Source organism: Mustelus asterias, chromosome 23 (genome assembly GCF_964213995.1).
Source record: "Mustelus asterias chromosome 23, sMusAst1.hap1.1, whole genome shotgun sequence".
NCBI lineage: Eukaryota > Metazoa > Chordata > Chondrichthyes > Carcharhiniformes > Triakidae > Mustelus > Mustelus asterias.
This window is the reverse complement of record NC_135823.1, coordinates 65,362,115-65,377,665: the sequence shown is the minus strand read 5'-3', so window position 1 is coordinate 65,377,665 and position 15,551 is coordinate 65,362,115. Positions and strand designations below refer to the sequence as shown.

The following is a 15,551-nucleotide window of genomic DNA, read 5'->3' as shown; positions in this document are numbered from 1 at the left end:
ATTTGGCACACACCAGTACATCTTTGTGCATACAATGTGTGCACTGTGTGTGCTCGCAGGCCAGAGCATGTATATGTATGGGCACATGTGCTAATGTACACGTGTACATGTTTGGATCGCAATGTAAAATAAGAGTGATTAATTTTGCTTCACTTCCACACGCAACTCTGAATCTGTGCCGTTGCTGCAGAGATGGATGTGAATCAGTACCTTACAGAATGCCAAAAGACTGCGTGCAGTCTTCAAGCTGTATGTTTAAGGGACACAGTGCACTGGAGTTCTTGACAAGCAGAACATTAGATACCAATTGTGCCCAGTTGCACTTTTTACTAACTGCATGGTCATTCCACCCAAAGCAAAGAACAACATTTGTTGATGAAAATACTGCCTCTTTATTTCCGGATGTCAGCTCGTTATTCTTTTTTTTCATTATAAGGACAGATAGAATTGATCCTCATTATTCATTGTTGACTATTTTGCATTGTGCAGTGCAATCCCAATTACTTTGAAGACCTCCTGTAATGTCTCGATTCTTTAACTGAGCTACTGTTCATCTTCCCCGGCCCTGCTTTCCCCACAGTTTTGCAATATCACTGTGTTTGAACATGCAGAATGTGAGCCGGAGGCTAGGGGTGGGTGGAAAATCCTCTCTCTTTTTAAAGCTTTCCTCTTGCCCTTTGGATTGTAATCCGTTTTACGGTCCCTTGGGAATTTGTGGAATAGGATGAGCTGGGTATGAATATTCTGCTGTCATCTGCTTTATTTCCGATTCATTCGTGGGACATTCGCGTCGCTGGCTGGGCCAGCATTTATTGCCCATCCCTATTTACCCTTGAACTGAATGACTTGCTGGGCCATTTCAGAGGGCAGTTAAGAGTCAACCACATTGCTGCGGCTCTGGAGTCACATGTAGGCCAGACCAGGTAAGGACGGCAGATTTCCTCCCCTAAAAGACATTAGTGAACCAGATGGGTTTTTCCGACAATCGGCAATGGTTTCATGGTCATCAGTAGATTCTTAATTCCAGAATATTTTTTTTTATTGAATTCAAATTCTATCATCTGTCATGGTGGGATTCGAACCCAGGTCCCCAGAACATTAGCTGAGTTTCTGGATTAATAGTCTAGCGATAATACCACTAGGCCGCCGCCTCCCCATGAACAGAAATAGGGCATTGACCCTCCACTTTCTAAACTCAAACTTGACAAGGGAGTCAAAGGCGATAGATTCAGACAGTTAAGTAGAGTTGATCTTATCGAATGATAGCACAGGCTCGAGAGGCTGAATGGCCTAGTCTTAGAATCAGACAGTTTACGGCACAGAAAGAGGCCACTTGGCCCATCGTGTCTGCGCTGACTGAAAAATGAGCCACCCAACCTAATTCCACTTTCCAACATTTGGTCCGTAGCGCTGCATTATGGCAACTTGAGGTGCACCTCCAGAGATGTTTTAAATAATTTGAGGGCTTTTGCCTCTACTGCCCTTTCAGCCAGTGAGTTACAAACCCCCCAAAAACCTCTGGGTGAAAATGTATCTTCTCATCTCCCCACCTCTTCAAATCCTTCTACCAATCACTTTAAATCTATGTCCCCTAATCTCTAACCTCTCTGCTAAAGTCAATAGGCCTTTTGCCATCGACTCTATCCATGCCCCTCACAATTTTGCACATCTCATTCAAATCTCCCCTCAGCCTCCTCTATTCCTGGGAGAACAATCCCAGTTTTTCAATTGGGGGGATCTTATTGAAACTTACAGGATTCTGCGAGGCCTGGATAGAGTGGACGTGGAGAGGATGTTTCCACTAGTAGGAAAAATTAGAACCAGAGGGCACAACCTCAGGCTAAAGGGACGATCCTTTAAAACAGAGATCCGGAGGAATTTCTTCAGCCAGAGAGTGGTGAATCTCTTTGCCACAGAAGGCTTGGAGGCCAGGCCATTGAGTGTCTTTAAGACAGAGATAGATAGGTTCTTGATTAATAAGGGGACCAGGAGTTATGGGGATGAGAAAAATATCAACCGTGATTGAATGGCGGAGCAGACTCGATGGGCCGAGTGGCCTAATTCTGCTTCTATGTCTTATGGTCTTTTCCAATCTTTCCTCATAGCTGCAATTTCCCAGTCCTGGCAACAATCCCACAGACCTTCACTTTACCCTGTCTGTTGTAATTATATCCTTTCTGTAATGAGGTGACCAGAGCCCCACACACTGTTCAAGTTGTGGTTGAACTAATGTTCCAACATAATCTCCCTATTCCTGCTCCAAATTTGTACGTTAAAATGAATGCGCACCAAATTTACGCAACCTACTCCACGATTTTACTTGTGGTCTCATTCTGTTGAACTTGCATTGTACTGAACCTAGGACCAATCTTTCCTGAAATACCAATAGCTCTGTACAACTGGGGCATCCTTTGCTTTTCTACCCCGTTGAGGTAAAGTTCCACATTCCAGTACCCTTTCTGATTGCTCTTTGTACCTGCACACCGAATGTTTGCTGACTTGTATACATGGAAGCCTAAACCTAAATCTGAGAGTTGTTTGGTAGTACCGAGCTTGAGCATTGCTGAAAAAAGAGACATGGGGTGGAATTTTACCGGCACATCCACCTGTAAATGCCGTTCTCCAAGCCTCGCCTGCCCCTGGAATTGGGGCGGGTGTGCCGATAAGATTCCAGCTATACTGTCAAAGCTTTACGTCTTGCACTTATCAGGACAGCTTGCAAGAAATTACCAACAGTAAGGAAGAAGAACAATTTATACCGCATGAGGATAGAGCGCTGATTGGTTGGCAATTCGGCTCTGATTGGTGGAGGCGTTGCCATGACGAATGCAGCATGGAACGGTTAAGTGCCCAGCTTTGTTCAAATTTAAACCAGGCAGGTTGACTCTGATTGGATAGGCCATTGCTCTGGGGAATGAACAGTTTAATGACTGCTCCCAAGCTTTTAATTAGTTGAAAAAGACACAAGTATGGAGATTTGCCTTCTGTCTGAAAAGGGCAGGGCCCTGTGTATGAATATGTGACTTTTAGCATGTGTAAGTGAGCCACACTGTGAGCCCAACTGGCCGTCTTAAATTGATCTTCTGTGTAATTCTTAGCACAATCAGGATTGTTTAGCGAGTGCTGTCCGATCACGGAATTGCCTCTAATGCTGGACATTATTTTGATTCTGATTTGTCTTGCTCAGATCCAAATGACTTCTCACATTGATCTCCATCTGCCTTCGCTTTAGCCACTCAATCTCTTTATACCCCTTTATCTTTGAGCATAATGTTGAACACATTAGAATTCTCTTTGTCAGGGGAGGCACAGATATGTGATGTGTTTTGATAAGATGTTGTAGTATTTCTGCTCTAGTGCGATCCTAGACTGTATGATTTGTATCTAAATAGATAATATACAGTGTACATACTGTGTATTATCTATACTGTGTTGAGTTTTGGTCACCCTATTATAGAGAGGATATTATTAAATCAGAAAGAGTGCAGAAAAGATTTACTAGGATGCTACCGGGACTCGATGGTTTGAGTTATAAAGAGAGGCTGGATAGACTGGAACTTTTTTCTCTGGAGTGTAGGAGGCTGAGGGGTGATCTTACAGAGGTCTATAAAATAATGAGGGGCATAGATCAGCTAGATAGTCAACATCTTTTCCCAAAGGTGTAGGGGAGTCTAAAACTAGAGGGCATAGGTTTAAGGTGAGAAGGGAGAGATAGAAAAGTGTCCAGAGGGGCAATTTTTTCACAGAGGGTGGTGAGTGTCTGGAACAAGCTGCCAGAGGTGGTAGTAGAGGTGGGTACAATTTTGTCTTTTAAAAAAACGTTTAGATAGTTACATGGGTAAGATGCGTATGGAGGGATATGGGCCAAATGCTTAGTGGTTTTTAAAAAAAAGGGCGGCATGGACAAGTTGGGCCGAAGGGCCTGTTTCCATGCTGTAAACCTCGATGACTCTATGTAACATGTGAAGCACATGTGGACCATTACATTGTTGTCCAGTGGCATCGTATTTGTAGGATCTAGGTATGATGATGAGGTGGTCTTCCCTAGGCTGCCTCATCAGTGCTCTCAAACTGTGTGCATTGAGTGATTTGTCATGGAGCCACTCTAAGGTTCTATCTCCCTGGCACCATAAATATAAATATTTTTTAAAATCAGCAGGTCAGGAAGGAACTGAAGCGGAAAGAGTGTCCCTGTTGCTGGTGGAGATCGGTAAGGCTGCATGCTAGCACTGATCAAATATTACTTGTATTCACTTAATATTTAGAGTGGAGAGTCACAGATGGAAACAAAATAGATATTGTACGAAAATACACAGCAAAGTTTTGGGTCTATGCGCTCACTGTTTATCCTGGCTGTGATGTGTGGGTGGTATGAAGGTCAGCCTTCACACTTAGTGATGCTGAATGGAAATGAATCCAGTCATAATGTTTACACAATCCCCACTTGGCCAGTAACAAACTATTGATTATGGATTGTTAGCAGAATTTGTACAACGTGTTGGATCCACTTCATATCTGGTGGCACGGCGCTTAACACTGCTGCCTCACCGCACCAGGGACGATTACAGCCTTGGGTGTCTGTGTGGATGTTCTCCCTTTGTCTGCGTGGGCTTCCTCCAAGTGTTCCGGTTTAAAGTTTATTTATTAGTGTCACAAGTAAGGCTTACATTAACACTGCAATGAAGTTACTGTGAAAATCCCCTAGTCGCCGCACTGAGGGAGAATTTAGCATGGCCAATGCACCTAACCAGCACGTCTTTTGGGAGGAAACTGGAGCTCCCGGAGGAAACCCGTGCAGACTCCGCATAGACGGTGACCTAAGCCAGGAACCGAACCCAGGTCTCTGGCGCTGTGACGCAGCAGTGCTAACCACCGTGCCACCCCACAGTCCAAAGATGTGCAGGTTAGGTGGATTGGCCTTTGTAAGTTGCCCCTCAGTGTCCAAAGACGTGTAGGTTAGATGGATTAGCCATGCTAAATGTGTGGGGTTGCAGAGATAGGGTTGGGGGGAGGTCCTGGGTAAGATACTCTCAGAGAGTTGGTACAGATTCAGTGGGCCAAATGACCTCTTCCTGCATATTAGGGATTCTATTTTATTTTATATCAGGCAGCTTGCTGTGTAGCCCCCTTGGTGATTCCTTTCACAAGTAATACCTGCATCACCAAAAAACTGATATGCCAGGCTGGGTTGCATGATCATTATAACCTTTATTGATTGAAAATTAGAAACAACATACAGGGTGGGAGTTTCCAGCTGCGTTCGCCCCAAGACCGAAAAATCTCACCCGAGGTCTATGGGCCTTTGCATGGTCCTCCCCTGGCCCGCTGTGATTCCTGTGGCGGGCGGGACAGGAAAATTCCCCTGACAATCTCAAAATACACCTTGGCTGGGCAGCACGGTGGCACAGTGGTTAGCACTGCTGCCTCACAGCACCGGGGACCAGGGTTCGATTCCTGGCTTGGGTCATTGTCTATGTGGAGTTTGCACGTTCTCCCTGTGTCTGCGTGGGCTTCCTCTGGGTGCACCGGTTTCCTCCTACAGTCCGAAAGACGTGCTGGTTAGGTGCATTGGCCGTGCTAAATTCTCCCTCAGTGTACCCAAACAGGAGCCAGAGTGTGGTAACTAGGGGATTTTCACAGTAACTTCATGGTAGTGTTAATGTAAGCCGACTTGTGATGATAAATAAGGTTAAACTGGTTGACCCCCATACCAACTCAAGTAATAAGATTTTTCTATAATTTATTTTGGACCATTTTGTTGAGTTAAATGCAGCTAACATTCATTATCTTAATTTTATTAGGGAATGGTATTCAGGGTTACAGAACCAAGGTGGGTAGATGGAGTTGAGATCCAGATCACCCATGATCTAAATGAATGGCGGGCAGCGCTAGAGGAGTTAAATAGCCGCCTCCTCTTCCTATCTTCATATTCCAGGGGAAGGGAATTCTAGAGGGAGGATATTTGAAACAGCTTTGGTTTGTTTTATTCTCAGTTGTCAATTTGTGTCTTTGGTATGGGGACCCCCAAAGTACCAGCTCCTTTCTTGCAAGGTTGCTCCCCTGACATGGACGTGGAGACGGCCTAGCCTCTCATTGGTTTGCCAGGGTAGCTCAGGAGGAGACTCTGATTGCTTTAATGTCTCCCCCCTCTCCTCTTGTAATTTGCATTGGAGCTGCATTTTGGAGGGGGGCGGGGGGGGGGGGGGGGGGGGGGGGGTGGTTCCCCTGAACCAACATCACCAGGGTAACACAACTCCAGAATCACTGTGTCAGCGATTACTCAGCAGCGTCAAGCATTGAAAAAGAGTATTCTTTTCCAATACACAAAGAGAAAGTTCTCGGGGCAAGATGTCAATCAAATTTCCCTTTATATTTATAAAGTCGTGCAAGATTTAAAATATTTTCTGATCATTCTGGTTTAAGATAGATTTTAGAACATTAACCCAGCTTTGCTAGAAGCAGTATAACTGCCAGACAGAGGCAGATAGATGAATCAAATGTAGATTGTCATGCATGTGAATGTATCACACATCGCTGCATTTAACATCAGCTGCTCTTATTTATTAGGTGATTACCTGATGTAAGCAGTTGTGTCCTTTGAGTAAAAGCCAGATGTGCTACGCAATGCAGCTAGTCCCCTTGTTTGACAGGATTCAGTATAACCACCTGCTGCTGCCGTGAACTGGATCCAGTGCCAAAGATCTGTGATAGATAGTGAATTCTTTTAAAACATTACTCCTAGGTGTCTATTATCAATAATAGTACAATGTTCTATAATACTACAATGTCCAGTAATTAGTAATAATCAGTAATTCAGTAATTAGTTGGCAGATTCTCAAGTCTTTTTCGTGAAAACCTTACCGTGTAAATTGTAAAATTTGCTGAAGAAAGTTGTAAAGTGTATTTCTTGCACATAAGAATACAATTAGCAAATAATTATATTCAGTCGATGCCCTGCCGCATTTAATGTGGGGAATCGTTGGGTGCCGATCGAGCAGACTGCTTTGTCCTTGTGTGTTGTTGGAGCTGCACTCGCCCAGGCAAGTGGAGGGTGTTGCAGCATAAGGCTGACTTGTGCCTTGATGGTATTTAAGGGATATGAGGTAAAGGTGAGTACGTGGAGTTAGGTCACAGATCAGCCATCATCTCACTGAATAACAGGATATGCTCGAAGGGCTAAGTAACATGCTCCGGTTCTTAAAGTGGTGGAGAGGTCTTAGAGAATAAGGGGGTGAGCCACATGCTATTAAATGGGCGGCACTGCTGCCTCACAGCACCAGGGTTCCGGGTTCGATTCTGCCTTGGGGGTGACTGTCTGTGTGGAGTTTGCATGTTCTCCCCGTGTCTGCGTGGGTTTCCTCCGGGTGCTCCAGTTTCCTCTCACACTCCAAAGGTGTGTGGGTTAGGTTGATTGGCCATGGTAAAATGACCCTAGTGTCAAGGGAATTAGAAGGGTAAATGCATGGGGTTATGGGAATAGGGCCTGGGTGGGATTGTGGTTAGTACAGACTCGATGGGTTGAACAGCCTCCTGCACTGTAGGGATTCTATGATCCATTTTTGATTGCTTTTTATTTTACATTTTTCACAGATCTTGCGTTTTTTTTCTACTCTTGCTAACCATGTTCTCTATTCACCCCATGAGATCGTTTTGTCTGTGTGTGTGTATCTTTATAGAACATTACGCTTGCTGACAAGTAGAAAATTTTACATTAAAAACTTTTATCTGCATTTGTGGTAGCTATTGCAGGCAAATCTACAATTAAGGCAGATTACAAAAAGGGTATCAAGATGCTTTGGATATTGTGGAAAAAGATTTGCTAGGGTATTACAGGAATTGAGATATTGTAGCTACGAGGAAAGACTGGACAGATTTGATCTCTTTACTCCTGAACAGAGAAGGCTGAGGAATAGTATAATAGTGGCCTCTAAAATAATGAAGGGCTCGACTCAGAGAAGATGTTTTCACTCGAGGGTGTCCAAAGCTAATTGTCATTAATATGAAGTAGCCTCATGAACCTTAAAAATTAAAAGTTTATTTATTAGTGTCACAAGTAGGCTTACATTAACACTGCAATGAAGTTACTGTGAAAATCCCCTAGTCGCCACACTCCGGCGCCTGTTCGGGTACACTGAGGGAGAATTTAGCATGGCCGATGCACCTAACCAGCACATCTTTCGGACTGTGGGAGGAAACCGGAGCACCCAGAGGAAACCTACGCAGACATGGGGAGAACGTGCAGACTCCCCACAGACAGCGACCCAAGCTGGGAATCGAACCTGGGACCGTGGCGCTGTTCCGCAGTAGTGCTAACCACTGTGCCGCCCTGATAGGAAATTCAGGAGAAAGCTTTTTTACTCGAGCGGTGAGAAAGTGGAAGAGGTGAATAGCATAAGGGCTGAAGGCTCTTAAGCTTGTGTAGAGCAGAGACTTGTTTGGCCAACTGGCTCATTTCTGTGCTGCAAATCCAGTGTAGAAGTGGACATTCTTAACATGGAATGGGGCAGTCAACACACACACAGTTTCAAATGGAATGTTGTTCCTCCCCTTTACTGATTCTAATATTTAATAATTTCATAGAATCCTACAGTGCAGAAGGAGGCCATTCAATCCATTGAGTCTGCACCAACCACAATCCCACCCAGGCCCTCTCCCCATGCATTTACCCTAGTTAGTCCTCCTGACACTAAGGGGGCAATCTATCATGGCCAATCCACCTAATCCGCACATCTTTGGACTGTGGGAGGAAACTGGAGCACCCGGAGGAAACGCATGCAGACATGGGGAGAACGTGCAAACTCCATACTGACAGTGACCCAAGCCAGGAATTGAACCCGGGTCCCTAGCGCTGTGAGGCAGCAGTGCTAACCACTGTACCACCCCAATTTGATCCTGGGTTTGAATGAGCATTATTTAGAATCATGAACTTTTTGTGTTGTGTTGTAGAACAGTGACCAGTGGACTCGCACACAGTCTGATTTTCAATGTAGAAATTCTGTTTGCGTGCTGCAGTCACCATGATTGATAGCAGTTTGCTGTGACCCAAGGAAAATCTATTTCAAAGAACAAAGAAAATCACAGCAGAGGAACAAGCCCTCCAAGCTTGCACCGACCCTGCTGCCCGTCTGAATTAAAACCCTCCTATCCTTCCAGGGACCATATCTCTCTCTTCCCATCCTATTCATGTCATAGAGTCATAGAGGTTTACAGGTCCTTTGCCCAACTTGTTCATGCCGCCCTTTTTTTTTAAACCCCTAAGCAAGTCCCAATTGGCCGCATTTGGCCCATATCCCTCTATACCCATCTTACCCATGTAACTATCTAAACGCTTTTTAAAACAAAATTGTACCCGCCTCTACTACTACCTCTGGCAGCTTGTTCCAGACACTCACCGCCCTCTGCGTGAAACAATTGCCCCTCCGGACCTTTTTGTATCTCTCCCCTCTCACCTTAAACCTGTGCCCTCTAGTTTTATACCCCCCTACCTTTTGGGAAAAGGTATTTGTCCAGGCACCCCTTAATAGTCACTATCGTATCTGCTTCCACTACCTCCCCCGGCAGCGAGTTCCAGGCACCCACCATTTGCATTTCACCTCACCTGTGAGATCTCTAACCTCGCTGTGCTTGAAGCTGACGTTGAATAAATTTTTTAATTCTTCAAACACTCCTACTTGCGGTCTGAATAAACAAAATTAAAGGTTATGGTTTTACCTTTACATGCCACTGAATAGTTCGAGTCATCCACTGTCAAACAGCTCGAGAAAGTCTATCCCTTTTTGTTGTATTGCCCTTTACCCTTAGGTTTACCTTTAGTAGTAATCTTAACATTTTTTTCTATCTTGGAAAGGTTAGCTTTTTGCGAAACAACCACTCTTCATACTTGAAGGAACATGCCATTGGTTAGGAGAGGGGTGTCCAGCCATTAGATAAAGTGCGCCAGAGCTTTGTTATACACTGCCCCTTCAGTACTCTGAAAGCTCGTGCTACCAAATAAACCTGCTGGACTTTAACCTGGTGTCGTGAGACTACTTACTGGGTTTTATTAGTAATTCCTTGACTGTAAAGCATGATTGGATGGCCAGAGTATGTGAAAGGTGCTGTATGAATCGAGGGCAATTAGGGATGGGTAATAAATGTTAGCCCAGCCAGTGATACCCACATTCCCATTAATTAATGAAAGAAAAGGATCTTTTTTGTTTCTAATTTCTTTCCTCTGGCGCCATCTGTTTTTCTCTTTTTGTCTGTGCAGCTGTGAGCAATGAAAGGCGGCAGTCATGAGGTTCAGGTGAATGGCAGAGACTTGCGCAGTGGGTAGAAGCAGCAACTTTAGGGTTTAGCTGGCTGGACGCTACACCTGGGCATAAAGGCCTGTCATGTGCTGGGGTTGGAGTCACATTTGCTGTCTGTGGGGGGGGGGGGGGGGGGGGGGTAGGGGTAGGGGGGGGGGGGGTTGGGGGGGGGTGCTCCAGTTTCCTCCCACAGTCCATAGATGCGCTGTCTTTAATGATTGACATTGGTTTGAGTTTGGTTCTCATGTTCTCCCTATTTATACCGTAGCAAAGTCGTGCAGCGGAAGCGTGCTGGACCCGTAACCCAGCAGTCGATGGTTCGAAACCATCCTCCAGTATTGCCTAATAACAGTGATAATGAAACCACTGTGAGCTTGTGGTGCCACTACCTCCAGATCAGAAGGTTGCGTGTTCGAATCACGTCAGGCTCATGGAGCTTTTCCGCAGTTGGTCTTTGGATTTAGCTGCGACAGTCGCCAGTTTCTCTGGTGTAGTGGTTATAACGTTCGCCTCACACGCGGAAGTTCCCTGTTCGAAACCGGGCAGGAACGTTACAACAAAAGAAATCCCCATTTAAGAGGAAATGTTGGTTTAGGAAAAGAACATTCCTGATGCTTTCCATGGTGAAAATATATAAATACTTTACAATCACTACCACAGCACTTTTACTGGATAAAAATCCACCTCTTTCCTTTCCACATCAGCTTAAAGGAGAATGAAATTTGACAAACTTTATTTTAAGTATTTTTAATATACAGATTCTTATATATTTAAAGTAGCTGTATTGGTGGCAAATATAAAAATACCTTTGATTTAATTTGATCCTGCTAAATAGGAAGTTGATTTGACTTATTATTATCACATGTATTATACACAGTGAAAAGTATTGTTTCTTGCGTGCTATACAGACAAAACATACCGTTCATAGAGAAGGAAAGGAGAGAGTGCAGAATGTCACGTTACAGTCATAGCTAGGGTGTACAGAAAGATCAACTTAATGCGAGGTAGTTCCATTCAAAAGTCTGACAGCAGCAGGGAAGAAGCTGTTCTTGAGTCGGTTGGTACGTGACCTCAGACTTTGTATCTTTTTCCCGACAAGAGAGTATGTTCGGGGTGTGTGGGGTCCTTAATTATGCTGGCTGCTTTTCCGAGGCAATGGATGGGAGGCTGGTTTGCATGATGGATTGGGCTTCACGACCCTTTGTAGTTTCTTGCGGTCTTGGGCAGAGCAGGAGCCATACCAAGCTGTGATACAACCAGAAAGAATGCTTTCTATGGTGCATCTATAAAAGTTGGTGAGAAGTCATGGCGGACATGATAAATGTTTTTAGTCTTCTGAGAAAGTAGAGGTGTTGGTGGGCTTTCTTAACTATAGTGTCGGCATGGGGGGACCAGGACAGGTTGTTGGTGATCTGGACACCTAAACTTGAAGCTTTCGGCCATTTCTACCTCGTCCCCAAGTTGTTACTGTGATGAAGGCTAGGAGGAGAGGAAATGCCTTAATGGTAATATCAGGTACTGTCACTTTTAAATTAAAATCTGGGGGAATTCTGAGATTGTTTCACATGGTTAGCAATGAATACCGTGTAATAATGCAAGTATACTATATGCATTTGTTATCCAGGACTTGGGAATTTTAGGTTGGCTCTATGTGGGTGAATGTTGTAAAATCAGACTGCCCCCAGTTGAAGGTTTCATACCTGGAATCGTTGACTGATGAAGCTTCAAAGTGCTTGTCGAGGTGGTTTGGTATCGCTATCCAATTATTCCCACACTCCTTCCCCATAATCCTGTATTCTTTCAAGTTATTTATGCAGTTCTCTTCTGAATGTTACCATTGAGAATCGTAAGAAGTCTCACAACACCAAGTTAAAGTCTAACAGGTTTGTTTGGAATCACAAGCTTTCGGAGCACTGCTCCTTCATCAGGTGAGTCCCGAGGAAGGAGCAGCGCTCCAAAAGCTTGTGATTCCAAATAAACCTGTTGGACTTTAACCTGGTTCCGTAAGACTTCTTACTGTGCCCACCCCAGCATCTCCACATCAAGACTATTGAGGATACCAGGGAGAGGGATGTAATTGGAACTAAAGACAGAGTTTGTGATGGAATCTCAGTACTGGACGTTGGATGAGCAGTGTGATAATACAGAGACTGTGGAGTGGCCAAGAGGTGCTGTTGGAGTGGAACTGGGTATGTCAGTGTACAAGTGGACATTGACACTGTTTTCTGGTGGTGTCGCCAAGGAATAACATGTAAATGACGAGTAGAAGAGGCTAAGGATAGGTCTTCGGGGTCACCAGAGATAATGGCCGTGATTCTCCCACCCCGCTGTGCTAACTTTTTATGCAGTGAGTTGGGAGATTCTTGCTTCAGCTGATTGGAGGGGTTCACCCGCTCGCGTCTCCCAGTGCCGGATTTCTGGCGGCACCAGATCCGTGCCAGAAATCAGCAGGGAAGCACAAAGGCCATCTAAGTAGTAATTTGCATCTAATTTAAATATGATTAGTGGGCCCAGGTCTGAAGACGACAGGCCCGCTAGCATCTCCCACCCCACTGGAGTGAAAGGGAGAGGGGCAATTGGGGCCCCCCGAAGGGTCAGGTGGCGGGGGGTGGTGGTTCCCCCTGGGCATGGGCACAATGGCAATAAGTTTAACAACACCAGGTTAAAGTCCAACAGGTTTATTTGGTAGCAAAAGCCACCAAATTTGCTACCAAATAAACCTGTTGGACTTTAACCTGGTGTTGTTAAACTTCTTAATGTGTTTACCCCAGTCCAACGCCCTCCACATCATCACAATGGCAATGCCAGCTTTTGCCCCAGCACTGCCTAAGGGGCGCAAAGTGCCAATGTCCAGGGGGCACCTTGGCACTACCCATCGGGCAAGGCGGTGGGGGCATATGGGGACCTCGGGGGCAGGGCCTGATGGGAGCGATCGGTGGGGGGTGGGCGGTACTGCTGCCACTCTGCATAGGGATCGGTGGGGGAAGGAGGGAGGGGAGCGATCGGAGCGGGCTGGAGAGGAGTGCGGTCAGCCTGCTAGGGGGTCGGCACTGCAGGGGAGGGTGCGGTCGGCACTGTGTGGTGGGGTCAGGACTGTGAGGGTAGGGTGGGGGGGGCGGTTGCTGGAGATCGGGTTGGGCCGGGAGAGAGTGGTCCTGGGAATGGTCGGGGGGGCCAGCAATTGGGCCGGGGGTCGTTGGGCTGGTCAGTGATCGAGCTGGCCAGCAATCGGGAGGCCACCATTGCAGGGCCGCTGTGCATGCGCCGATCTCGGCACTGACCGATCAGTGCGCGTGCAGTAGCCCGCTCAGCGCACTGATTTCAGCCTTTCCAGCGGGGATAGGTCCTACCCCGTAGTTTTCAATGATATTCATGCTGGTGGCCTCCGCAGTGCGCAGCGTGTGGGAGATTCTTCTCTGAACTCCCGCTGAAAAAACCAGTGTGAATTACTCCAGTTTTCACGCAAATTCGACACTTAGAATTTTTGGGGGAGAATTCCGCTCAATATTACAGGAGCAGGACGAGACATGAAGACATTACAGGTGATCCTCTGTTTACAACTGGGTTGATAAAGGAATGGAACCAGATGAATGCAGTCTCACCCAGCTGGATAACAGTGGAGAGGTGTTAGAGGAGGGTGGGGTGGTCAGTCATGTCGAAGACTGTAGATAGGGCAAGAGGATCAAGGAGTGATATTTCCCCATTGTCCCAGTTGCGGGAGAGGTCATTGGCGACTTTAAAATCACTGTATAGTCAGTTGTTGATGTTGGTGGACCAGGTGTACAAATTTCTTTCTTTTGTCTTGTTCCTTTCCTCAATAATGGCATTGCTGTTATCGGCTATGGCCTCAGATAGTTGCAGGTTCACCAAAATGCTGAAGGGAAAAACAGGTGGAGAATTGTCCCATCGACAAGATAAATTGGAGCATTGGTCTGTGGGATTCAATTGAAGCTTTCAATATCAAATAATGGGTGATCAGCACACTGTCTGGTCCAATCTGTATCTGCCAACCTGTTCTACAGTATAATTGATTGGGGAGGATTCACTAAGAGGCACCAGTATGCATATCTCCCTTTCAACACTTGCGATTGGGTGATGATTCAGTAGAAAACACCTCTTTACTAATGTTTCAGCTGGTAAGGTGCCACATCAAAGTTATTGCAGAAAATAAAAGCTCAGGGTGTAGGGGGTAACGTATTGGCATGAAGATTGGCTAGCTGACGAAACAGAGTAGGCATAAATGGGTCATTTTCTGGTTGGTGAGATGTAACGAGTGGTATGTCTCAGGGATCAGTGCTGGAGCCTCCACTTCTTGCTTTGGGAAAGGAGGCATGGTTGCTAAATTTGCTGATGATGCAAAAATAGATAGGAAAGTAAGTTGTGAAGAGGACATAAGGAGGCCAGAACTTTGCCCAATGTGGGCAGATGTGAGATTGTCCATTTTGGCAGGAAGAATGAAAAAGAAGCTTATTATCTAAATGAGAGATTGCGGAGCTCTGAGATGCAGAGGGGTCTGGGCGTCGTAGTGCATAAATTGTAAAAGCTTAGTATGCAGGTACAGCAAGTAATTAGGACGCCTAATAGAATGTTAATGTTTATTGTGAGGGGAATTGAATGTGAAAATAGGGAGGTTATGCTTCAGTTGCACAGTATTCATTTGTGGGACATGGGCGTCGCTGGCTGGCCGGCATTTACTGCCCATCCCTAGTTGCCCTTGAGAAGGTGGTGGTGAGCTGCCTTCTTGAATCGCTGCAGTCCATGTTCTGTGGGTTGACCCACAATGCCGTTACGGAGGAGATTCCAGGATTTTGACCCAGCGACTGCGAAGGAACGGCGATATATTTCTAAATCAGGATGGTGAGTGGCTTGGAGGAGAACTTGCAGGTGGTGGTGTTCCCCTGTATCTGCTGCTCTTGTCCTTCTAGATGGAAGTGGTCATGAGTTTGGAAGGTGCTGTCTAAGGATCTTTGGTGAATTGCTGCGGTGCATCTTGTAGATAGTACACACTGCTGCTACTGAGCGTTGGTGGTGGAGGGAGTGGATGTTTGTAGATGTGGTGCCAATCAAGCGGGGCTGCTTTGTCCTGGACGGTGTCAAACTTCTTGAGTGTTGTTGGAGCTGCAGCCATTCCAGGCAAGTGGAGAGACCACATCTGGATTAGAGTACCGTACTGGTTGTCTTATTTGAGGAAGGATGTAAATGCGTTAGAAGCAGTTCAGAGAACGTTTGCTAAACTGATACCAGGAAAGGGTGAGTTGCCTT

The 15,551-nt window shown here is 45.7% G+C and overlaps 1 protein-coding gene across 3 annotated transcripts in view; it reads left to right on the top strand.

Moving 5' to 3' along the window:
* Positions 1–15,551, top strand: part of stub1 (STIP1 homology and U-Box containing protein 1) — a 36,470-nt gene that overhangs the window by 4,047 nt on the left and 16,872 nt on the right. Inside the window, exon 2 of one of the 3 annotated variants that reach the window (XM_078240832.1) lies at positions 4,160–4,210. The exons of 1 other annotated variant lie outside the window; for it this stretch is intronic. In XM_078240832.1, coding sequence (XP_078096958.1) covers positions 4,160–4,210 — 51 coding nt within the window. Of the gene's footprint in view, positions 1–4,156; positions 4,211–15,551 lie in introns of all 3 variants that reach the window. One more of the 3 variants, XM_078240831.1, reaches the window with a different exon arrangement.